The 25930-nt window shown below is 42.8% G+C and overlaps 1 protein-coding gene across 1 annotated transcript in view; it reads right to left on the bottom strand.

Moving 5' to 3' along the window:
• The window catches only part of slc37a1 (solute carrier family 37 member 1), a gene marked incomplete at its 3' end in the record, with an annotated part of 65127 nt that overhangs the window by 19363 nt on the left and 19834 nt on the right, over positions 1-25930 (bottom strand). Inside the window, exons 6-17 of the mRNA XM_079254614.1 lie at positions 22276-22411; positions 22113-22189; positions 21867-22033; positions 21699-21751; positions 18609-18683; positions 5930-6052; positions 5707-5797; positions 4212-4274; positions 4045-4130; positions 1503-1551; positions 1169-1242; positions 1001-1079 (exon numbers count right to left, since the gene is read on the bottom strand). Of these exons, the coding sequence (XP_079110740.1) occupies positions 1001-1079; positions 1169-1242; positions 1503-1551; positions 4045-4130; positions 4212-4274; positions 5707-5797; positions 5930-6052; positions 18609-18683; positions 21699-21751; positions 21867-22033; positions 22113-22189; positions 22276-22411 (1073 nt within the window). The remainder of the gene's footprint in view (positions 1-1000; positions 1080-1168; positions 1243-1502; positions 1552-4044; positions 4131-4211; positions 4275-5706; positions 5798-5929; positions 6053-18608; positions 18684-21698; positions 21752-21866; positions 22034-22112; positions 22190-22275; positions 22412-25930) is intronic.

Here is a 25930-nt window from a genome sequence, read left to right on the forward strand (position 1 = left end):
AGTAATCCTAGGAATGAGTAAAATAATCCTAGGAATGAGTAAAGTAATCCTAGAATGAATAAAGTAATCATACAATGAGTAAAGCAATCCTGGGAATTTGTAAAGTAATCCCAGGAATGAGTAAAGTAATCCTAGGAATGAGTAAAATAATCCTAGGAATGAGTAATCCTAGGAATGAGTAAAGCAATCCTAGAATGAGTAAAGTAATCCTAGGAATGAGTGAAGTCATCCTAGAATGAGTAAAGTAATCCTAGGAATGACTAAAGTAATCCTAGAATGAGTAAAGTAATCCAGGAATGAGTTAAGTAATCCTATGAATGAGTAAAGTAATCCCAGGAATGAGTAAAGTCATCCTAGAATGAGTAAAGTAATCCAGGATTGAGTTAAGTAATCCTAGGAATGAGTAAAATAATCCTAGGAATGAGTAAAGTAATCCTAAAATGAGTAAAGTAATCCTAGAATGAATAAAGTAATCATACAATGAGTAAAGCAATCCTGGGGATTTGTAAAGTAATCCCAGGAATGAGTAAAGTAATCCTAGGAATGAGTAAAGTAATCCTAGGAATTAGTACAGTAATCCTGGGAATGAGTAAAGTAATCCTAGGAATGAGTAAAGCAATCCTGGGAATGAGTAAAGTAATCCTAGGAATGAGTAAAGCAATCCTGGGAATGAGTAAAGACATTTTAGAATGAGTAAAGTAATCCTAGGAATGAGTAAAATAATCCTAGGAATGAGTAATCATACAATGAGTAAAGTAATCCTAGCAATGAGGAAAGTAATCCTAGAATGAGTAAAGTAATCCCAGCAATGAGTAAAGTAATACTAGAATGAGTAAATTAATCCCAGGAATGAGTAAAGACTTCCTAGAATGAGTAAAATAATCCAGGAATGAGTAAAGTAATCCTAGGAATGAGTAAAGCAATCTTAGGAATGAGTGAAGTCATCCTAGAATGAGTAAAGTAATCCTTGGAATGACTAAAGTTATCCTATGCCACCAACCTACAGAGCCGGTCCCATCGATGATGGCGGTGACAGTGGACAAGGCTCGGGCGTTGCCTTTCAGGCTTTTGTGGGTCCCCTAAAAGCAGAGCAGGGAGACCATACTGAGTTCTGGTTGCAGAGTCTGTGGTCTGGGTTTGAAGCTGGACCTCAGTCAGACGTGCTTACCAGATCAGCTGACACAGCGGTGGTTATGAGGGCGTATGGGCCGTTCACCAGACCACCACATACCAACAGCATCCCTGCCAAACAGGAAACAGAACTTCTACAGGTTTCTGACACACCGACAGCATCAGGGTATCAATCAAATCCCAGTGACATCATCAGCAACAACATGGTTCTGTTTGTGTCGGTGCAGCTGCTGCTGACAGGAGACTTAAAGCTTGTCAATAATAATAGTACTGAGCAATTCGTTCAATGCAAGCTGATGACTGTGTGCATCGATCAGCTGGACATCATCAGACCCTGAACTCATGGTGTTTGAGTGACAGCTGCTTCTCACCGACGGTGGGGCCCAGACCCAGCTCACTGATCATGGAGAAGCCGTACAGCTGCAGGACAAAACACACCATCAGGACACGCTAAACAAAGCAGCAGAACGCTCAAACACACAACAGGAGTCCCAAAAACAGCCAATGAAACATTCAGCTTTCTGTAGAATGTGAATAAAAGAAATGTCCTGAAGCCATCTTTTCCCCCAGCAGAAGATAAACATCACGACAGAGGAGGAAACTGACACATTTTATCATCTGATGGGGAAAAAAAAGGATCTGATGCAGCAACACGTCTGTAAAAACTACCTCCAGGATCATGTTTAGCATCGTTAGAATCTCCCCTTCTTCTGACATCTGGAAACATCTGGAAGTGAGGAGAGCAGCTGCAGGAGGTTCAGGAGAGGAAAGTCGTCCTGTTCTGGTCCTGATGCTGGATTGCAGCTGCTTTACTGGACCTTGTTGCTGGTTTTCTGCTTCCATGATGCTCCAGATGTTTGTACCGGTTAAAACATCTGGACTGCAGCAGACCAGTTCTGCTGTTCCACCATCAGGATGTGGTCCTGCTGGACCAGTTCTCCTGTTCCACCGTCAGGATGTGGTCCTGCTGGACCAGTTCTGCTGTTCCACCATCAGGATGTGGTCCAGCGTGGTCCTGCTGGACCAGTTCTCCTGTTCCACCGTCAGGATGTGGTCCTGCTGGACCAGTTCTCCTGTTCCACCGTCAGGATGTGGTCCTGCTGGACCAGTTCTCCTGTTGCACCATCAGGATGTGGTTCAGCATGGTCCTGCTGGACCAGTTCTCCTGTTCCACCGTCAGGATGTGGTCCTGCTGGACCAGTTCTGCTGTTCCACCATCAGGATGTGGTCCAGCGTGGTCCTGCTGGACCAGTTCTCCTGTTCCACCGTCAGGATGTGGTCCTGCTGGACCAGTTCTCCTGTTCCACCATCAGGATGTGGTCCTGCTGGACCAGTTCTCCTGTTCCACCATCAGGATGTGGTCCTGCTGGACCAGTTCTCCTGTTCCACCATCAGGATGTGGTTCAGCGTGGTCCTGCTGGACCAGTTCTCCTGTTCCACCATCAGGATGTGGTTCAGCGTGGTCCTGCTGGACCAGTTCTCCTGTTCCACCATCAGGATGTGGTCCAGCATGGTGGAAGGTCTTCCCTGAAAGAGACGTTGTCTGGATGGGAGCAGATGTTTCAGCATTGATGGAGCTTCCCAGATGTGGAAGCTGCCCACGCCATCGGCACTAATGCAACCCCATCCCATCAGAGATGCAGGCTGATAACAAGCTGGATGCTCCCTCTCCTCTTTAGTCTGCAGGACACGCCGTCCATGCTGTCCACAAACTATTCCACATCTTCATCCAGGTTTCCACTCAGAACATTTTAAATGAGCTTTGGTCCAGAGAAGACGGCGTGTTTCTGGATCCTCTTCACATATGATGGAGCTTTAACCTGCATGTTTTTCTCAGATTGGTGAAGCTCTGTCCATCTTTCCATCAGACTCTGAAGTGCTCCTTCTATTCCAACTTATTTTACCAATCTGCTCCCAATTAAACCAGTAAAAGCTCCTCCACGTGTTGATGCATCAGATTCAACTCATATTTTCCATCAAATAATAAAAGTTCTCAGTTTCATCATCTGACAAGATGTTTATCCCAACTGTCTGTGCAAAACGTAGAGCGTGTACAAGTTCTGTCGGTTGGTGTGTAGGGATGGCGAAATGGTCTAAAAATGTATCCCGATAATTCTGTTTGTCACAGTAATGATAAACAATAAATAAACAGTAATTTAGCCTGATTTTAAACAAGAAATCTATCACCAAAATAACATTAAAGGTTAACAAACACTCCAATTTCTGAGATCAAATTCCACCTTCAGAAGGTGTGGGGTGGATGGGAGTCACAGCTGGCTCTCAAATGAAATCAGGATTTATGAAGATTCCACATTTTATTGACAGAAATGCATCATAGTAGATTCGTACTACTACATCCTAGATTCTTTAAGTAAAAATAATCCATGGACATCGTTTTTCTCAGAAGTGTCCTGAACCTCAAGTTGCCCCCTGATGTGCCTCATGGGGTACGAGTGTGTAAGTCGCTTGGATAAAAGCCTCTGCTAAACGACTGGAGAATAGAATAGAATAGAACAGAAATATGTATATGACATTAAACCAAATAACAGAACATTAAAATAAGTTGCAACCAACCCAGAGAGAACATGGAAAGGAAAGACCAAACCCAGACTGACTGCTGAGACAACTTATTCACATAAAAACTTTAGGTTTAATAAAAATCTTTTATTTTGTCTTCAGTGGCTCCAATACTCTGCTGTATTAATCAGCTAAAGCACGTTTGTCAACACTCCACATGTGAGCGTCGTGTCTGCACAAACGTCATCAGTGGGCTCTGGGAGTTTTACCAACATTTACACGTGATCAACTGGAACTTATTGTTTTTATCTGGGATGGCAAGTTCTTTTTTCATTTCAATAGATGACAAACAGCATGTCCTGACACATTCCTGGTGGTGTGGTGGTGGGAGCTCACCGTGGGAGCAGCCAGCAGCAACATGACTGCACAGGTGGTCGCTCTCTTCCCCAGCTTATCAGAGATGACTCCGGCCAGCACCCCCCCTGTGGGAACAGGTCACGTTTAGCAGGAGACAGTCCCAGATACAATCAGAAGCTTCTCAGGCTGCAGAGGAAGCTGCCTACCCACGATTCCTCCAACATCAAACAGGGTGGAAAGGTCACCAGCTTTCTTTGCATCCAGGTGAGCTGCAACACACACAGATGGAGGTGAGTGGTTCTGATCTGTTGCCGGGCGGACACTGTGCGATTTCACCAGGATTTTGCTGTCGCAGACGTCACGCTGCGTCATGGTGGAAACATGGTAGCGTCGGGATGTCTGGTCGGGAGGTCGGGAGCCGTACAGTGTGAGAACACTCACGAGGAAGGATTAATTGCTGCTACGTTCTAACGATGATGCTGCGACCTCCCGATCAAACTCCTGGCATGTCAGAAATGTTCGCCGTCGCTCGTACAGTGTGAGCGGTGTTACGTCACGATTCTACGTTCGCACCTGCGCAGAAGACACCGGCGGAGCTTTAAACAGTGGCGGGGAACCCCAACTTCAGACGTGTGCGGCGGACACAGCTGCTAGAAGAGAGATTAGTAGAGCTATGGAGAGAAGACGAGCTTTTCTTTTGTTTTTCCTTTCAGCGTACAAGACAGCGCACACAACTGCAACAACTGGCTGCCTGCTCGCCATCTTGTTGTCATAGGAACTAGGAACATTTGTTTTTCGTTGTTCACACTCGAGCACGTCATGCCGTCACACACCGACTGACGCCGACAAGTAGTCGTGGTTGTTAATAATGGTGTCTGACAGCAGTCGTACAGTATGGGTACACATGTCGTCGGGTCAGACAGAGTGCGAGGGACAAACCCGTCGTGCAGCGGGAGCATTTCCCCGACAGTCAGATTTCTAGAATCGCACAGTGTCCGCCTTTATCCTGGAAAGATCTGCTCAGAAGCTTCATCCTGTTCTTCTCAGCCCTGCTCCGAGCTGGAGATGCGTCATCAGGCTGAGGAGAAGTGCACCTGGACGACTGAGCTTTGGGATGCTCTGCATCATACATGGACAGCAACATGTTTAACGTGACACGAGTCAAACACGGGTTTCCTCTTCACACATTATTTTATTCAGCTGCTGACTGTGTTGACTGTGGCTCACCTGACGTGGGGAGGATGTGCCGGCTGCTGACCAGATTTCCTGACATATTTACCTGGTGACACCTGGAAACCTGCTCAGCTTCACTTCTTACCTTCAGCTGGAGAACAGTTCCTCATTGCATGTTACTTTACTCATTCCTGGGATTAGTTTACTCTTTTCTAGATGAACTGATCTGCTAGCTTCTGGTTTTCATTAGGAGCAATGTGCTTTTCTTTTAGGAGGAGCTACCATTTACCTTTTACATGCCCCAGGTGAATCCACTCTGACACATATGTTGATGCTGACACGTCTGAAGTAATCTCACATGTCTCATCTTTCTGCAGTGACCAGGACTTTGCAGCCCTCGTAGTTGTACAGATAAACTTGACTTATTTCAGGAATGTAATGTCGTACAGCAGGTGGGCGAAATAGGCATTGTGATGAAGAGTTTAGACTGGTTTGCCTTCTCACAGCGGTACTGGTGTTGGTACTTACCAGCTTTGGTGATGTAGAGCGGGAGCCAGAAGAGGAAAGTATAACTGACCAGCTTAGCAAACAGCAGACACAGAGAGAACTCAATCACCCCCTGTAGACAAACAGCATCATCAGGAAATGATATGCATGTGTGACTACATCAGGATATTCTGGACTAAGCTGGACCTCAGGCACATCTGCTGTTCATAGTTCTGCTTAGTTTAGCTGTGTTTGTTTTACTGACTGGTATCCGCAGGGCTCCCATGAAGCTGATGGCAGATGGCTCGGACTCGCTCTTTACCACCACAACGGGCTGAAGAGGGACACAGACGCTGTCCCGAGGCAGCAGAAGCTCTGTGTCGTAGCTCTGAAGGACAGCAAAAACAGAGCAAATAAATCTGACCCAAGAACCAGGACACCGCTTCCAGGAAGAGAAACAAGTACCGCTGATACATATCAAATAGAATTAAAACCCCCAAATCCTCTCAGATTCAGGCTTTAACCACACAGGTCCATGCATCAACACTGAGGGTTAACAACTTATTTCATGTTAAAAGTTTTCTAACTCTAACAGAGAATAAAAGAATAAAGGTAAATACTGGGCAAGGTGAATGTAATGGTCATCCCCTAATTTAGGGGAAACACATGTTCAACAGGGCAGAGTGTTATGAGATAAATTCCCCAACCTGCCGTCAGAACTGATCATGTTGAAACATGAAGCTGACAACACAAATAATGTTTACTGTCTAATCACACATTCAGCTTACACCTGCGACCATTCATCCTTTCCATAATCAGCCATAAGCCTTTGACCACTTTGGTGTTAAAATGTTCAGAGGTTAGTTTTTGATCAAATCAAACCCATCGATTTTCAGAGAAAGATTAAAGCAAAACCAAGGGTGGATCCAAACTACCAGATCTGCCAGCATCAAGACAGACAAAGTTATGATGGTTGTCGACTGAGTCTCAGTCCTAATGTTCAGACAGGGAGCATTTAGATCCAGTCTCAGAATAATATTATTCAGCACCCACAGTGGTGATGGCTGGTCTAGCCACCATTAAAGACCTGGACACAACTAACCTTTCTGCTAAGAACACTGTCCTTGTTGTAGTAGTTGTCCTAAAATGACACGTGGCATTGGAACGTGTGGTGTTATCAGCTGACCCAGTAATATTATTCACACAGAACTACTTTTACCCAGAAACAGGTCAACATGACACAGAATCTTTACTTCTTGGAAAAACTGTAGGACAATTGTTTGGTCTCGAAGGACAGATGTTAACTACGGAAGGACAGATGTTAACTAAGGAAGGATTGATGTTAACTAAGGAAGGACAGATGTTAACTAAAGTAGGACAGATGTTAACTAAGGAAGGACAGATGTTAACTAAAGTGGGACAGATGTTAACTAAGGAAGGACAGATGTTAACTACGGAAGGAAGGATGTTAACTAAGGAAGGACAGATGTTAACTACGGAAGGACAGATGTTAACTACGGAAGGACAGATGTTAACTACGGAAGGACAGATGTTAACTACGGTAGGACAGATGTTAACTACGGTAGGACAGATGTTAACTACGGTAGGACAGATGTTAACTAAGGAAGGACAGATGTTAACTACGGTTGGACAGATGTTAACTACGGTAGGACAGATGTTAACTACGGTTGGACAGATGTTAACTACGGTAGGACAGATGTTAACTACGGTAGGACAGATGTTAACTAAGGTAGGACAGATGTTAACTACGGTAGGACAGATGTTAACTACGGTAGGACAGATGTTAACTACGGTGGAACAGATGTTAACTATGGTGGAACAGATGTTAACTATGGTGGAACAGATGTTAACTATGGTGGAACAGATGTTAACTAAGGAAGGACAAATGTTAACTACGGTTGGACAGATGTTAACTAAGGTAGGACAGATGTTAACGACGGTAGGACAGATGTTAACTACGGTAGGACAGATGTTAACTACGGTAGGACAGATGTTAACTAAGGAAGGACAGATGTTAACTAAGGAAGGACAGATGTTAACTACGGTAAGACAGATGTTAACTACGGAAGGACAGATGTTAACTACGGTAGGACAGATGTTAACTAAGGAAGGACAGATGTTAACTAAGGAAGGACAGATGTTAACTACGGTTGGACAGATGTTAACTACGGAAGGACAGATGTTAACTACGGAAGGACAGATGTTAACTACGGTAGGACAGATGTTAACTACGGAAGGACAGATGTTAACTAAGGTTGGACAGATGTTAACTATGGTAGAACAGATGTTAACTATGGTGGAACAGATGTTAACTATGGTGGAACAGATGTTAACTATGGTGGAAGAGATGTTAACTATGGTGGAAGAGATGTTAACTAAAGTAGGACAGATGTTAACTACGGTTGGACAGATGTTAACTACGGTGGAACAGATGTTAACTAAGGTTGGACAGATGTTAACTAAGGTTGGACAGATATTAACTAAGGTAGGACAGATGTTAACTACGGTTGGACAGATGTTAACTATGGTAGAACAGATGTTAACTATTGGAACAGATGTTAACTATGGTTGGAGAGATTTTAACTACGGTTGGAAAGATGTTAACTACGGTTGGACAGATGTTAACTAAGGTTGGACAGATGTTAACTAAGGCTGGGCAGATGTTAACTATGGTAGGACAGATGTTAACTACGGTAGGACAGATGTTAACTATGGTGCAACATATGTTAACTAAGGTTGGACAGATGTTCACTATGGTAGAACAGATGTTCACTATGGTGGAACAGATGTTAAAGGTTGGACAGATGTTCACTATGGTTGGACAGATGTTAACTAAGGAAGGACAGATGTTAACTACGGTAGGACAGATGTTAACTACGGTAGGACAGATGTTAACTACGGAAGGACAGATGTTAACTAAGGTTGGACAGATGTTAACTAAGGTTGGAAGGATGTTAACTACGGTAGGACAGATGTTAACTACGGTAGGACAGATGTTAACTACGGTTGGACAGATGTTAACTACGGTAAGACAGATGTTAACTACGGTAGGACAGATGTTAACTACGGTAGGACAGATGTTAACTAAGGAAGGACAGATGTTAACTACGGAAGGACAGATGTTAACTACGGAACGACAGATGTTAACTACGGAACGACAGATGTTAACTACGGAAGGACAGATGTTAACTAAGGTTGGACAGATGTTAACTATGGTAGAACAGATGTTAACTAAGGTAGAAAAGATGTTAACTATGGTGGAAGAGATGTTAACTATGGTGGAAGAGATGTTAACTAAAGTAGAACAGATGTTAACTACGGTTGGAAAGATGTTCACTATGGTTGGACAGATGTTAACTAAGGTTGGACAGATGTTAACTAAGGTTGGACAGATGTTAACTAAGGTTGGACAGATGTTAACTAAGGTAGGACAGATGTTAACTACGGTTGGACAGATGTTAACTATGGTAGAACAGATGTTAACTATGTTGGAAAAGATGTTAACTATGGTGGAACAGATGTGGACTATGGTAGAACAGATGTTAACTAAGGTAGAACAGATGTTAACTACGGTTGGAAAGATGTTCACTATGGTTGGACAGATGTTAACTAAGGTTGAACAGATGTTAACTACGGTAGAACAGATGTTAACTATGGTAGAACAGATGTTAACTATGGTGGAACAGATGTTAACTATGGTGGAACAGATGCGAACTATCGTGGAACAGATGTTAACTAAGGTTGGACAGATGTTAACTAAGGTTGGACAGATGTTAACTACGGTAGGACAGATGTTAACTACGGTAGGACAGATGTTGACTATGGTGGAACAGATGTGAACTAAGGTTGGACAGATGTTAACGACGGTAGGACAGATGTTAACTCTGGTAGAACAGATGTTAACTATGTGGGAACAGATGTTAACTATGGTAGAACAGATGTGGACTATGGTGGAACAGATGTTAACTATGGTGGAACAGATGTTAACTATACTGGAACAGATGTTCACTATGGTTGGACAGATGTTAACTAAGGTTGAACAGATGTTCACTATGGTTGGACAGATGTTAACTAAGGTTGAACAGATGTTAACTACGGTAGAACAGATGTTAACTATGGTTGGACAGATGTTAACTATGGTTGGACAGATGTTAACTACGGTTGGAAAGATGTTAACTCAGGTAGGACAGATGTTAACTCAGGTAGGACAGATGTTAACTACGGTAGGACAGATTTTAACTAAGGTTGGACAGATGTTAACTACGGTAGGACAGATGTTAACTATGGTGCAACATATGTTAACTGAGGTTGGACAGATGTTAACTATGGTGGAACAGATGTTAACTATGGTGGAACAGACGTTAACTAAGGTTGGACAGATGTTGACTATGGTGGAACAGATGTTAACTATGGTGAAACAGATGTTAACTACTGTGGAACAGATGCTAACTATCGTGGAACAGATGCTAACTATCGTGGAACAGATGTGAACTAAGGTTGGACAGATGTTAACGACGGTAGGACAGATGTTAACTGGTAGAACAGATGTGAACTATGGTAGAACAGATGTTAACTATGGTAGAACAGATGTTAACTATGGTGGAACAGATGTTAACTAAAGTAGGACAGATGTTAACTACGGTTGGACAGATGTTAACTAAGGTTGGACAGATGTTAACTAAGGTTGGACAGATGTTAACTATGGTGGAACAGATGTTAACTACGGTGGAACAGATGTTAACTACGGTAGAACAGATGTTAACTATGGTTGGACAGATGTTAACTACGGTTGGACAGATGTTAACTATGGTGGAACAGATGTTAACTATGGTTGGACAGATGTTAACTAATGTAGGATAGATGTTAACTACGGTAGGACAGATTTTAACTAAGGTTGGACAGATGTTAACTATGGTAGGACAGATGTTAACTAAGGTTGGACAGATGTTAACTACAGTAGAACAGATGTTAACTATGGTTGGACAGATGTTAACTACGGTTGGATAGATGTTAACTAAGGTAGGAGAGATGTTAAGTAAGGTAGGACAGATGTTAACTAAGGTAGGACAGATGTTAACTACAGTAGAACAGATGTTAACTACAGTAGAACAGATGTTAACTATGGTTGAACAGATGTTAACTATGGTGGAACAGATGTTAACTATGGTGGAACAGACGTTAACTATGGTGGAACAGACGTTAACTATGGTGGAACAGATGTTAACTAAGGTAGGACAGATGTTAACTAAGGTTGGACAGATGTTAACTACGATAGGACAGATGTTGACTATGGTAAAACAGATGTTAACTATGGTGCAACAGATGTTAACTATGGTGCAACATATGTTAACTAAGGTTGGACAGATGTTCACTATGGTTGGACAAATGTTAACTACGGTTGGACAGATGTTAACTTGTGGAAAAGATGCTAACTAAAATAAGACAGATGTTACCTATGGTGGAACAGATGTTAACTACATTGGAACAGATGTTAACTATGGTTGGACAGATGTTAACTAAGGTTGAACAGATGTTAACTACGGTAGAACAGATGTTAACTATGGTTGGACAGATGTTAACTACGGTAGAACAGATGTTAACTATGGTTGGACAGATGTTAACTATGGTTGGACAGATGTTAACTACGGTTGGAAAGATAACTCAGGTTGAACAGATGTTAACTCAGGTAGGACAGATGTTAACTAAGGTTGGACAGATGTTCACTATGGTTGGACAAATGTTAACTAAGGTTGGACAGATGTTAACTACGGTTGGACAGATGTTAACTTGTGGAACAGATGCTAACTAAAATAAGACAGATGTTAACTATGGTGGAACAGATGTTAACTATATTGGAACAGATGTTCACTATGGTTGGACAGATGTTAACTAAGGTTGAACAGATGTTAACTATGGTTGGACAGATGTTAACTACGGTTGGACAGATGTTAACTATGGTTGGACAGATGTTAACTACGGTTGGAAAGATGTTAACAGGTGGGACAGATGTTAACTCAGGTAGGACAGATGTTAACTACGGTACGACAGATTTTAACTAAGGTTGGACAGATGTTAACTACGGTAGGACAGATGTTAACTACAATAGAACAGATGTTAACTATGGTGCAACAGATGTTAACTACGGTTGGACAGATGTTAACTACGGTTGGAAAGATGTTAACTCAGGTAGGACAGATGTTAACTCAGGTAGGACAGATGTTAACTCAGGTAGGACAGATGTTAACTCAGTTAGGACAGATGTTAACTCAGGTAGGACAGATGTTAACTAAGGTTGGACAGATGTTAACTACGGTAGGAAAGATGTTAACTATGGTGCAACATATGTTAACTAAGGTTGGACAGATGTTAACTATGGTAGAACAGATGTTAACTATGGTGGAACAGATGTTAACTATGGTGGAACAGATGTTAACTAAGGTTGGACAGATGTTGACTATGGTGGAACAGATGTTAACTATGGTGGAACAGATGTTAACTACTGTGGAACAGATGTTAACAAAGGTTGGACAGATGTTAACTACGGTAGTACAGATGTTGACTATGGTGGAACAGATGTTAACTATGGTGCAACATATGTTAACTACTGTGGAAAAGATGTTAACTAAGGTTGGACAGATGTTAACTACGGTAGGACAGATGTTAACTATGGTGGAACAGATGTTAACTATGGTGGAACAGATGCTAACTATCGTGGAACAGATGCTAACTATCGTGGAACAGATGTTAACGACAGTAGGACAGATGTTAACTTGTAGAACAGATGTTAACTCTGGTAGAACAGATGTTAACTATGTTGGAACAGATGTTAACTATGGTGGAACAGATGTTAACTATGGTGCAACATATGTTAACTATGGTGGAACAGATGTTAACTATGGTGGAACAGATGTTAACTATGGTTGGACAAATGTTAACTAAGGTTGGACAGATGTTAACTATGGTAGAACAGATGTTAACTATGGTGGAACAGATGTTAACTATGGTGGAACAGATGTTAACTACTGTGGAACAGATGTTAACAAAGGTTGGACAGATGTTAACTACGGTAGTACAGATGTTGACTATGGTGGAACAGATGTTAACTATGGTGCAACATATGTTAACTACTGTGGAAAAGATGTTAACTAAGGTTGGACAGATGTTAACTACGGTAGGACAGATGTTAACTATGGTGGAACAGATGTTAACTATGGTGGAACAGATGCTAACTATCGTGGAACAGATGCTAACTATCGTGGAACAGATGTTAACGACAGTAGGACAGATGTTAACTTGTAGAACAGATGTTAACTCTGGTAGAACAGATGTTAACTATGTTGGAACAGATGTTACCTATGGTGGAACAGATGTTAACTATGGTGCAACATATGTTAACTATGGTGGAACAGATGTTAACTATGGTGGAACAGATGTTAACTATGGTTGGACAAATGTTAACTAAGGTTGGACAGATGTTAACTATGGTAGAACAGATGTTAACTATGGTGGAACAGATGTTAACTATGGTGGAACAGATGTTAACTAAGGTTGGACAGATGTTGACTATGGTGGAACAGATGTTAACTATGGTGCAACATATGTTAACTAAGGTTGGACAGATGTTCACTATGGTTGGACAAATGTTAACTAAGGTTGGACAGATGTTAACTACGGTTGAACAGATGTTAACTTGTGGAACAGATGCTAACTAAAATAAGACAGATGTTAACTATGGTGGAACAGATGTTAACTATGGTTGGAGAGATGTTAACTACGGTTGGACAGATGTTAACTACGGTTGGACAGATGTTAACTAAGGTTGGACAGATGTTAACTAAGGCTGGGCAGATGTTAACTACGGTAGGACAGATGTTAACTATGGTGCAACATATGTTAACTAAGGTGGAACAGATGTTCACTATGGTTGGACAAATGTTAACTAAGGTTGGATAGATGTTAACTATGGTAGAACAGATGTTAACTATGGTTGAACAGATGTTAACTATGGTAGAACAGATGTTAACTATGGTGGAACAGACGTTAACTATGGTGGAACAGATGTTAACTAAGGTTGGACAGATGTTAACTAAGGTTGGACAGATGTTAACTAAGGTTGGACAGATGTTAACTACGATAGGAGAGATGTTGACTATGGTGCAACATATGTTAACTATGGTGCAACATATGTTAACTAAGGTTGGACAGATGTTAACTATGGTTGGACAAATGTTAACTAAGGTTGGACAGATGTTAACTTGTGGAACAGATGCTAACTAAAATAAGACAGATGTTACCTATGGTGGAACAGATGTTAACTACATTGGAACAGATGTTCACTATGGTTGGACAGATGTTAACTATGGTTGGACAGATGTTAACTACGGTAGAACACATGTTGACTCTGGTTGGACAGATGTTAACTACGGTTGGAAAGATAACTCAGGTAGGACAGATGTTAACAAAAGGTAGGACAGATGTTAACTACGGTAGGACAGATGTTAACTACGGTAGGACAGATGTTAACTACAATAGAACAGATGTTAACTAAGGTTGGACAGATGTTAACTACGGTAGGACAGATGTTAACTATGGTGCAACATATGTTAACTAAGGTTGGACAGATGTTAACTATGGTAGAACAGATGTTAACTATGGTGGAACAGATGTTAACTATGGTGGAACAGATGTTAACTATGGTGGAACAGACGTTAACTAAGGTTGGACAGATGTTCACTATGGTGGAACAGATGTTAACTATGGTGCAACATATGTTAACTACTGTGGAAAAGATGTTAACTAAGGTTGGACAGATGTTAACTACGGTAGGACAGATGTTGACTATGGTGCAACATATGTTAACTAAGGTTAGACAGATGTTCACTATGGTAGAACAGATGTTAACTATGGTGGAACAGATGTTAACTATGGTGGAACAGATGCTAACTATCGTGGAACAGATGTTAACTAAGGTTGGACAGATGTTAACTACGGTTGGACAGATGTTAACTTGCGGAACAGATGGTAACTAAAATAAGACAGATGTTAACTATGGTGGAACACATGTTAACTATATTGGAACAGATGTTCACTATGGTTGGACAGATGTTAACTAAGGTTGAACAGATGTTAACTACGGTTGGACAGATGTTAACTATGGTTGGACAGATGTTAACTACGGTTGGAAAGATGTTAACTCAGGTAGGACAGATGTTAACTCAGGTAGAACAGATGTTAACTACGGTAGGACAGATGTTAACTATGGTGCAACATATGTTAACTAAGGTTGGACAGATGTTAACTATGGTGGACAGATGTTAACTATGGTGGAACAGATGTTAACTATGGTGGAACAGACGTTAACTAAGGTGTGACAGATGTTGACTACGGTGAAACAGATGTTAACTAAGGTTGGACAGATGTTCACTATGGTTGGACAAATGTTAACTACGGTTGGACAGATGTTAACTACGGTTGGACAGATGTTAACTTGTGGAACAGATGCTAACTAAAATAAGACAGATGTTACCTATGGTGGAACAGATGTTAACTACATTGGAACAGATGTTCACTATGGTTGGACAGATGTTAACTATGGTTGGACAGATGTTAACTACGGTAGAACAGATGTTAACTCTGGTTGGACAGATGTTAACTACGGTTGGACAGATGTTAACTACGGTAGGACAGATGTTAACTATGGTTGGACAAATGTTAACTATGGTTGGACAAATGTTAACTACGGTTGGACAAATGTTAACTACGGTTGGACAGATGTTAACTACGGTTGGACAGATGTTAACTTGTGGAACAGATGCTAACTAAAATAAGACAGATGTTAACTATGGTGGAACAGATGTTAACTATATTGGAACAGATGTTCACTATGGTTGGACAGATGTTAACTAAGGTTGAACAGATGTTAACTACGGTTGGACAGATGTTAACTATGGTTGGACAGATGTTAACTACGGTTGGAAAGATGTTAACTCACGTAGGACAGATGTTAACTCAGGAAGGACAGATGTTAACTCAGGTAGGACAGATGTTAACTACGGTAGGACAGATGTTAACTACGGTAGGACAGATTTTAACTAAGGTTGGACAGATGTTAACTACGGTAGGACAGATGTTAACTTGTGGAACAGATGCTAACTAAAATAAGACAGATGTTAACTATATTGGAACAGATGTTCACTATGGTTGGACAGATGTTAACTAAGGTTGAACAGATGTTAACTACGGTTGGACAGATGTTAACTATGGTTGGACAGATGTTAACTACGGTTGGAAAGATGTTAACTCACGTAGGACAGATGTTAACTCAGGAAGGACAGATGTTAACTCAGGTAGGACAGATGTTAACTACGGTAGGACAGATTTTAACTAAGGTTGGACAGATGTTAACTACGGTAGGACAGATGTTAACTACAATAGAACAGATGTTAACTAAGGTTGGACAGATGTTAACTACGGTAGGACAGATGTTAACTATGGTGCAACATATGTTAACTAAGGTTGGACAGATGTTAACTATGGTAGAACAGATGTTAACTATGGTGGAACAGATGTTAACTATGGTGGAACAGACGTTAACTAAGGTTGGACAGATGTTCACTATGGTGGAACAGATGTTAACTATGGTGCAACATATGTTAACTACTGTGGAAAAGATGTTAACTAAGGTTGGACAGATGTTAACTACGGTAGGACAGATGTTGACTATGGTGCAACATATGTTAACTAAGGTTAGACAGATGTTCACTATGGTAGAACAGATGTTAACTATGGTGGAACAGATGTTAACTATGGTGGAACAGATGCTAACTATCGTGGAACAGATGTTAACTAAGGTTGGACAGATGTTAACTACGGTTGGACAGATGTTAACTTGCGGAACAGATGGTAACTAAAATAAGACAGATGTTAACTATGGTGGAACAGATGTTAACTACGGTTGGACAGATGTTAACTATGGTTGGACAGATGTTAACTACGGTTGGAAAGATGTTAACTCAGGTAGGACAGATGTTAACTCAGGTAGGACAGATGTTAACTCAGGTAGAACAGATGTTAACTACGGTAGGACAGATGTTAACTATGGTGCAACATATGTTAACTAAGGTTGGACAGATGTTAACTATGGTGGACAGATGTTAACTATGGTGGAACAGATGTTAACTATGGTGGAACAGACGTTAACTAAGGTGTGACAGATGTTGACTACGGTGAAACAGATGTTAACTACTGTGGAACAGATGTTAACTATGGTGGAACAGATGCTAACTATCGTGGAACAGATGTGAACTAAGGTTGGACAGATGTTAACGACGGTAGGACAGATGTTAACTAAGGTTGGACAGATGTTAACTAAGGTTGGACAGATGTTAACTATGGTGGAACAGATGTTAACTATGGTGGAACAGATGTTAACTACGGTAGAACAGATGTTAACTACGGTTGGACAGATGTTAACTATGGTGGAACAGATGTTAACTATGGTGGAACAGATGTTAACTATGGTTGGACAGATGTTAACTAATGTAGGATAGATGTTAACTACGGTAGGACAGATTTTAACTAAGGTTGGACAGATGTTAACTATGGTAGGACAGATGTTAACTATGGTAGGACAGATGTTAACTAAGGTTGGACAGATGTTAACTACAGTAGAACAGATGTTAACTATGGTTGGACAGATGTTAACTACGGTTGGACAGATGTTAACTACGGTTGGACAGATGTTAACTAAGGTAGGACAGATGTTAAGTAAGGTAGGACAGATGTTAACTAAGGTAGGACAGATGTTAACTAAGGTAGGACAGATGTTAACTACAGTAGAACAGATGTTAACTATGGTTGGACAGATGTTAACTAAGGTAGGACAGATGTTAACTACGGTAGGACAGATTTTAACTAAGGTTGGACAGATGTTAACTACGGTAGGACAGATGTTAAGTACGGTTGGACAAATGTTAACTAAGGTTGGACAGATGTGAACTATGTTGCAACAGATGTTAACTATGGTGGAACAGATGTTAACTATGGTGGAACAGATGTTAACTAAGGTTGGAAAGATGTTGACTAAGGTAGGACAGATGTTAACTACGGTAGGACAGATTTTAACTAAGGTTGGACAGATGTTAACTACGGTAGGACAGATGTTAACTACGGTTGGACAGATGTTAACTAAGGTAGGACAGATGTTAACTACGGTAGGACAGATTTTAACTAAGGTTGGACAGATGTTAACTAAGGTAGGACAGATGTTAACTACGGTTGGACAGATGTTAACTATATTGGAACAGATGTTAACTATGGTTGGACAGATGTTAACTACAGTAGAACAGATGTTAACTATGGTTGGACAGATGTTAACTAAGGTTGGACAGATGTTAACTAAGGTAGGACAGATGTTGACTATGGTGGAACAGATGTTAACTACGGTAGGACAGATGTTGACTATGGTGCAACAGATGTTAACTATGATAGGACAGCTGTTAACTGTGGTGGAACAGATGTTAACTATGGTGGAACAGATGTTAACTTTGGTGGAACAGATGTGAACTATATTGGAACAGATGTTAACTAAGGTAACACAGATCTTAACTAAGGCAGGACAGATGTTAACTATGGTTGGACAGATCTTAACTAAGGTTGGACAGATGTTAACTAAGGTTGGACAGATGTTAACTAAGGTTGGACAGATCTTAACTTTGGTAGGAAAGGTGTTAATAATAAGAGGTAACATGTAAACAGAGAACGGAAGGGGACAAGGCCTTTACCCTGCTATGCAACAGAGTTAAGCCTCTGAGTGGTGAAATTATTCAGTGACATCGAAAGATATTTTAGAAACACATGAGCATAATGAACTCGGAGTCATATTCTGATTTCCAACCTAGGTCAACACATAATGCAAAACACACCTGGTTTTTGTTTTCCTTGTACTGCAGGTACACCTCTGTGTGTCCATTGGTTCCTTTCCAAGTGTGAGATGGAACCTGAACGAAGACAGAATGAAAGTATGCTGTTTAAGATGTACAAAAATTACGAGAATGGAGAAATAAGATGAAATTGCTAGATTTGGGAGGTTAATAGGGAACGTAGTTAGAATAAATGCTAACTGGCAGAATAACAGACAGGAAAAGCACTCATTTTAATCATAGTGGTTCAGTTTAAGGTAGGTGAGTTACTGCTGGAGTTTATGTCTTGGTTTTGGTTTATTGTTCGCACCGCTAATGTTGTGCACTTCTCTCTACAATCTAACAAAAGTTGAGTCCGTGACGCGGGTCCCTCTCACTGTTTACTGGTCAGCCGGTTGCAATCAAGCAAAGTGACATTAGCAAAGAGTCAGCTCCACGGACTGCGCTGAAGCATCAGTGAGGCGTCAGTCTTTATATCAGCCCATGTTGGGTTAAGACCACAAAGGGTAAAGACCTACGAGTCTACCTGTGGGAGTCCACCAAGCACAAGCAGCATAACTAGACTACCAATAATGTGCTTCAAATTTATCACTGCTGGGGTGGTGGTCCCCCTTTTTAAGAAGGGGGACCGGAGGGTGTGTTCCAATTACAGGGGAATCACACTCCTCAGCCTCCCTGGTAAGGTCTATTCAGGGGTCCTGGAGAGGAGGGTCCGCCGGATAGTCGAATCTTGGATTGAGGAGGAGCAGTGTGGTTTTCGTCCTGGTCGCGGAACAGTGGACCAGCTCTATACCCTCTTTGGGGTCCTGGAGGGGGCATGGGAGTTTGCCCAACCAGTCTCGATGTGCTTTGTGGACCTGGAGAAGGCGTTCGACCGTGTCCCCCGGGGGCTCCTGTGGGGGGGACTCCGGGAGTATGGGGTACCGGACCCCCTTGTACGACCTGTCCGGTCCCTGTACGACAGGTGTCAGAGCTTGGTCCGCACTGAATGAATCAGCACCTCCAAATCTGAGACCATGGTCCTCAGCCGGAATAGGGTGGATTGTCCTCTCCGGGTCGGGAGTCAGGTCCTGCCTCAAGTGGAGGAGTTTAAATATCTCGGGGTCTTGTTCACGAGTGAGGGAAGGATGGAGCGCGAGATCGACAGACGGATCGGTGCGGCGATCTGCAGTAATGCGGACTCTGCGCCGGTCTGTCGTGGTGAAGAAGGAGCTGAGCCAGAAGGCGAAGCTCTCCATTTACCAGTCGATCTACGTTCCTACCCTCACCTATGGTCATGAGCTGTGGGTCGTGGCCGAAAGAAGGAGATCTTGTATACAGGCGGCTGAAATGAGTTTCCTCTGCAGTCCTCAGTCCTCAGTTCTGGTCCTGCTGGACCAGATCCACTGGTCAGTCCTGGTCCTGCTGGACCAGAGCCACTGGTCAGTCCTGGTCCTGCTGGATCAGATCTACTAGTCAATCCTCAGTCCTGGTCCTGCTGGACTGGATCCACTGGTCAATCCTCAGTCCTGGTCCTGCTGGACCAGATCCAGTGGTCAGTCCTGGTCCTGCTGGACCAGATCCACTGGTCAGTCCTGGTCCTGCTGGACCTGTCTGCTGCTTCTGACCCAGCCAACCATCAGGTTCTCCTCTCCACTCTCTGAGCTCAGCATCTCTGGATATGTCCTCTCCTGGTCCACGTCCTACCTCACAGGAAGATCCTTCAGAGTGTCCTGGTGAGGAGAAGTGTCCAGATCACATGAAAACAGGGGAGCCTCAGGGATCGGTGCTTGGCCCTCTTCTCTTTCCACCATACACCTCCTCACTCGGTGCAGTTAGAAGCTCTCATGGCTTCTCCTACCGCTGCTATGCAGATGACACTCAGCTTTTCCTCTCCTTCCTACCAGACGACACAACGTTTCACTGAGAATATCAGCTTGCCTTGCTGATATCTCTGCATGGATGAAGGATTGCCACCTTCAGCTCAATCTGTCCAAGACAGAGCTCATTGTCTGTCCAGCCAATCCTTCCTTACCTCCGCAGATACATGTAAAGCTCCACTCTATCACACTTGTTCCTACGTCTGCTGCCTGGAATCTGGGTGTCATGGTGGATGACCAGCTGACCTTTAAGGTCCATGTTGCCTCGGTTGCCCGTACCTGCCGATATGCTCTCTACAACATCAAGAGTATCAGACGTACCTGACAGAACACACGACACAGCTTCTGGTTCAGGCTCTGGTCATCTCACACATCGATTACTGCAGTTCCCTACTGGCAGGTCTGCCTGCATGCTGGTTAAACCTCTGCAGATGATCCAGAACCAGCAGCACGTCTGGTTTTCAACCAACCCAAACGAGCTCATGTTACTCCGCTGCCAATCGCTCTTCACTGGTTTCCAGTTGCAGCGGATCAGATTCAAAGCTCTGCTTCTGGTTTACAAAACAATAACTCAAACGTCTCCCGTCTACCTTCACTCCCTAATCCAGACCTACACTCCCTCTCCACAGCTACGTTCCACCAGTGAAAGACGCCTCGTGTTCCCAACAATACGTGGGACTGAACCACCAGCCAGACTCTTTTCCTCTGTTGTTCCATGATGGTTCCCCCCTCATCCACTAGGGGCTCCGCAGAAAAAATCCCCCCATAGACTCCCCTGTTAAAAAGACCAGCTTCACAGCAGAAATAAACATGTTTACAGCAGAAATAAACATGTTTATAGCAGAAATAAACATGTTTACAGACTGGTACAAAAATCCATTTTAGGTTTAATTGGTCAGATGTATGTTCATGACAACTGTGGGGGGAGTGAATTTTTTCTATATAACTTATCAAATATAGATGTTACTTCATCTTGAAAGTCGGCATAATTTGAGGCATGTCTTTTTGCACAACTGGACTTTTTAGCCAGCTAACAGCTGACTTAGCTGTAGCCTGCCTACTTCGTATGAAAAGTGCTATATTGATCAACATTAAAATCAGGAGCTGCTGATTCCGGTAACTTCCTCCACACTGTGCTGATCTGTGCAGAGGAGGCCAGAAACCCTCAGAGGTTCAGGATGTGGTTGGAGTTATCCTCACATGTTCACATTTACAGACAGAAGCTTTTACTCACACTCTTTCCTGAAGATAAATTCTGAGCATACATGTTTTTCAGATCGTTGGGGTCTGCAGAGAGAAAACAGGACATGATTTGTTACCTTCCTACATTGTGTTTTCCCTCCAGCTCAGATAGTTGTTTTAAAGTTTTTAGGTTTGATCATAAAGAAGATGCCACACTCACGCTCAATGAGGAAGAGGAAGCAGACCACACCCATGGCTGCGATGATGAGTCCTGGTACAATGAAGGACAGGCCCCAGTTAGAGGAGACCCAGTATCCGGCAATCAGAGAGCCCAAAATGTTTCCCACTGAGGTGTGGGAGTTCCACAGACCCATGATGAGTCCACGCCTGACAACAGCACATACAGCAGTAAGGATGGTACTGACCCCCTCACAGGTTATTACCAACAACAACAACTTCACCATACCTTCCCTTTCCAAACCAGTTCCCGATGCAGGTCACTACACTGGGCCAGCCAGTGGTCTGCACCAAACCGTTGGCCACCTAAAACATATACGCAGTGTAATCAGACCAGAGGTGAAGGCAAGCCAGCTGTGTCAAGCTACAGCAGAAAGTAAAGCAGATCCCACCTGGACAAATATGTAAAAGGCCAGACTGTGGATGTTGTAGACGTATCCAAGTCCAAACAAGCAGGTGAAGAGGCCACTGCTCAGCATCCCCACTGTAAGGTAGAGTCGGATGGGCAGCCGCTCCCCGATGATGCCGCTGCATGAGGGAACATAGTTTATCATTAACATGGCTCATCATCACACGATCCGACATTACTCCGTCTGTTGAAGACATATGGTCATGTTACTGACTAGTTCCCAGTTAAAGCGGTCATGTTACTGACTAGTTCCCAGTTAAAGCGGTCGTGTTACTGACTAGTTCCCAGTTAAAGCTGTCGTGTTACTGGCTAGTTCCCAGTTAAAGCGGCCATGTTACTCACTAGTTCCCACTTAAAGCGATCGTGTTACTGACTAGTTCCCAGTTAAAGCGGTCATGTTACTGACTAGTTCTCAGTTAAAGCGGTCACGTTACTGACTAGTTCCCAGTTAAAGCGGTCTTGTTACTGACTAGTTCCCACTTAAAGCGGCCATGTTACTGACTAGTTCCCAGTTAAAGCGGTTTTGTTACTGACTAGTTCCCACTTCAAGCGGCCATGTTACTGACTAGTTCCCAGTTAAAGTGGTCGTGTTACTGACTAGTTCCCAGTTAAAGCAGTCATTTTACTACTAGTTCCCAGTTAAAGCTGTCGTGTTACTGACTAGTTCCCAGTTAAATCGATCGTGTTACTGACTAGTTCCCACTTAAAGCAATCGTGTTACTGACTAGTTCCCAGTTAAAGCTGTCGTGTTACTGACTAGTTCCCAGTTAAAGCGGCCATGTTACTGACTAGTTCCCAGTTAAAGCGGTCTTGTTACTGACTAGTTCCCACTTAAAGCGGTCATGTTACTGACTAGTTCCCAGTTAAGTGGTCTTGTTACTGACTAGTTCCCAGTTAAAGCGGCCATGTTACTGACTAGTTCCCAGTTAAAGCGGTCGTGTTACTGACTAGTTCCCAGTTAAAGCAGTCATTTTACTGACTAGTTCCCAGTTAAAGCAGTCATTTTACTGACTAGTTCCCAGTTAAAGCGGCCATGTTACTGACTAGTTCCCAGTTAAAGCGGCCATGTTACTGACTAGTTCCCAGTTAAAGCGGTCATGTTACTGACTAGTTCCCAGTTAAAGCGGTCATGTTACTGACTTGTTCCCAGTTAGAGCGGCCGTGTTACTGACTAGTTCCCAGTTAAAGCGGTCGTGTTACTGACTAGTTCCCAGTTAAAGCAGTCATTTTACTGACTAGTTCCCAGTTAAAGCTGTCGTGTTACTGACTAGTTCCCAGTTAAAGCGGCCATGTTACTGACTAGTTCCCAGTTAAAGCGGCCATGTTACTGACTAGTTCCCAGTTAAAGCGGTCATGTTACTGACTAGTTCCCAGTTAAAGCGGTCATGTTACTGACTTGTTCCCAGTTAGAGCGGCCGTGTTACTGACTAGTTCCCAGTTAAAGCGGTCGTGTTACTGACTAGTTCCCAGTTAAAGCGGTCGTGTTACTGACTAGCTCCAACTTAAAGCTGTTGTATTACTGACTAGTTCCCAGTTAAAGCGGCCATGTTACTGACTAGTTCCCACTTAAAGCGATAGTGTTACTGACTAGTTCCCAGTTAAAGCGGTCATGTTACTGACTAGTTCCCAGTTAAAGCGGTCATGTTACTGACTAGTTCCCAGTTAAAGCGGCCATGTTACTGACTAGTTCCCAGTTAAAGCGGCCATGTTACTGACTAGTTCCCAGTTAAAGCGGTCGTGTTACTGACTAGCTCCCAGTTAAAGCTGTCGTATTACTGACTAGTTCCCAGTTAAAGCAGTCATTTTACTGACTAGTTCCCAGTTAAAGCGGTCTTGTTACTGACTAGTTCCCAGTTAAAGCGGCCATGTTACTGACTAGTTCCCATATAAAGCTGTCGTGTTACTGACTAGTTCCCACTTAAAGCTAACGTGTTACTGACTAGTTCCCAGTTAAAGCTAACGTGTTACTGACTAGTTCCCAGTTAAAGCTGTCGTGTTACTGACTTGTTCCCAGTTAAAGCGGTCGTGTTACTCACTTGTTCTCAGTTTAAGCGGTCGTGTTACTGACTTGTTCCCAGTTAAAGCAGTCGTGTTACTGACTAGTTCCCAGTTAAAGCTGTCGTGTTACTGACTAGTTCCCACTTAAAGCTAACGTGTTACTGACTAGTTCCCAGTTAAAGCTAACGTGTTACTGACTTGTTCCCAGTTCAAGCGGCCGTGTTACTTACTTGTTCCCAGTTCAAGCGGCCGTGTTACTGACTACTTCCCAGTTAAAGCGGTCGTGTTACTGACTAGTTCCCAGTTAAAGCGGTCTTGTTACTGACTAGTTCCCACTTAAAGCGATCGTGTTACTGACTAGTTCCCAGTTAAAGCTGACGTGTTACTGACTAGTTCCCACTTAAAGCAGTCATTTTACTGACTATTTCCCAGTTAAAGCTGTCGTGTTACTGACTAGTTCCCAGTTAAAGCGGTCGTGTTACTCACTTGTTCTCAGTTTAAGCGGTCATGTTACTGACTTGTTCCCAGTTAAAGCGGTCGTGTTACTGACTTGTTCCCAGTTCAAGCGGCCGTGTTACTGACTAGTTCCCAGTTAAAGCGGTCGTGTTACTGACTAGTTCCCAGTTAAAGCGGTTTTTGTTACTGACTAGTTCCCAGTTAAAGCTGTCGTGTTACTGACTAGTTCCCAGTTAAAGCGATCGTGTTACTGACTAGTTCCCACTTAAAGCGATCGTGTTACTGACTAGTTCCCAGTTAAAGCTGTCGTGTTACTGACTAGTTCCCAGTTAAAGCGGTCGTGTTACTCACTTGTTCTCAGTTAAAGCTGTCGTGTTACTGACTAGTTCCCAGTTAAGGCGGTCGTGTTACTGACTAGTTCTCAGTTTAAGCGGTCGTGTTACTGACTTGTTCCCAGTTAAAGCGGTCGTGTTACTGACTTGTTCCCAGTTAAAGCGGTCGTGTTACTGACTTGTTCCCAGTTCAAGCGGCCGTGTTACTGACTAGTTCCCAGTTAAAGCGGTTGTGTTACTGACTAGTTCCCAGTTAAAGCGGTCTTGTTACTGACTGGTTCCCAGTTAAAGCTGTCGTGTTACTGACTAGTTCCCAGTTAAAGCGATCGTGTTACTGACTAGTTCCCCGTTAAAGCTGTCGTGTTACTGACTAGTTCCCAGTTAAAGCAATCGTGTTACTGACTAGTTCCCAGTTAAAGCGGTCGTGTTACTGACTAGTTCCCAGTTAAAGCGGTCTTGTTACTGACTAGTTCCCAGTTAAAGCGGTCTTGTTACTGACTAGTTCCCAGTTAAAGCGGCCATGTTACTGACTAGTTCCCAGTTAAAGCGGTCGTGTTACTGACTAGTTCCCAGTTAAAGTGGCCGTGTTACTGACTAGTTCCCAGTTAAAGCGGTCGTGTTACTGACTAGTTCCCAGTTAAAGCGGTCTTGTTACTGACTAGTTCCCAGTTAAAGCGGCCATGTTACTGACTAGTTCCCAGTTAAAGCGGTCGTGTTACTGACTAGTTCCCAGTTAAAGTAGTCATTTCACTGACTAGTTCCCAGTTAAAGCTGTCGTGTTACTGACTAGTTCCCAGTTAAAGCAATCGTGTTACTGACTAGTTCCCAGTTAAAGCGGTCGTGTTACTGACT

Source organism: Telmatherina bonti (genome assembly GCF_933228915.1).
Source record: "Telmatherina bonti genome assembly, chromosome: 15".
NCBI classification, from domain to species: domain Eukaryota; kingdom Metazoa; phylum Chordata; class Actinopteri; order Atheriniformes; family Telmatherinidae; genus Telmatherina; species Telmatherina bonti.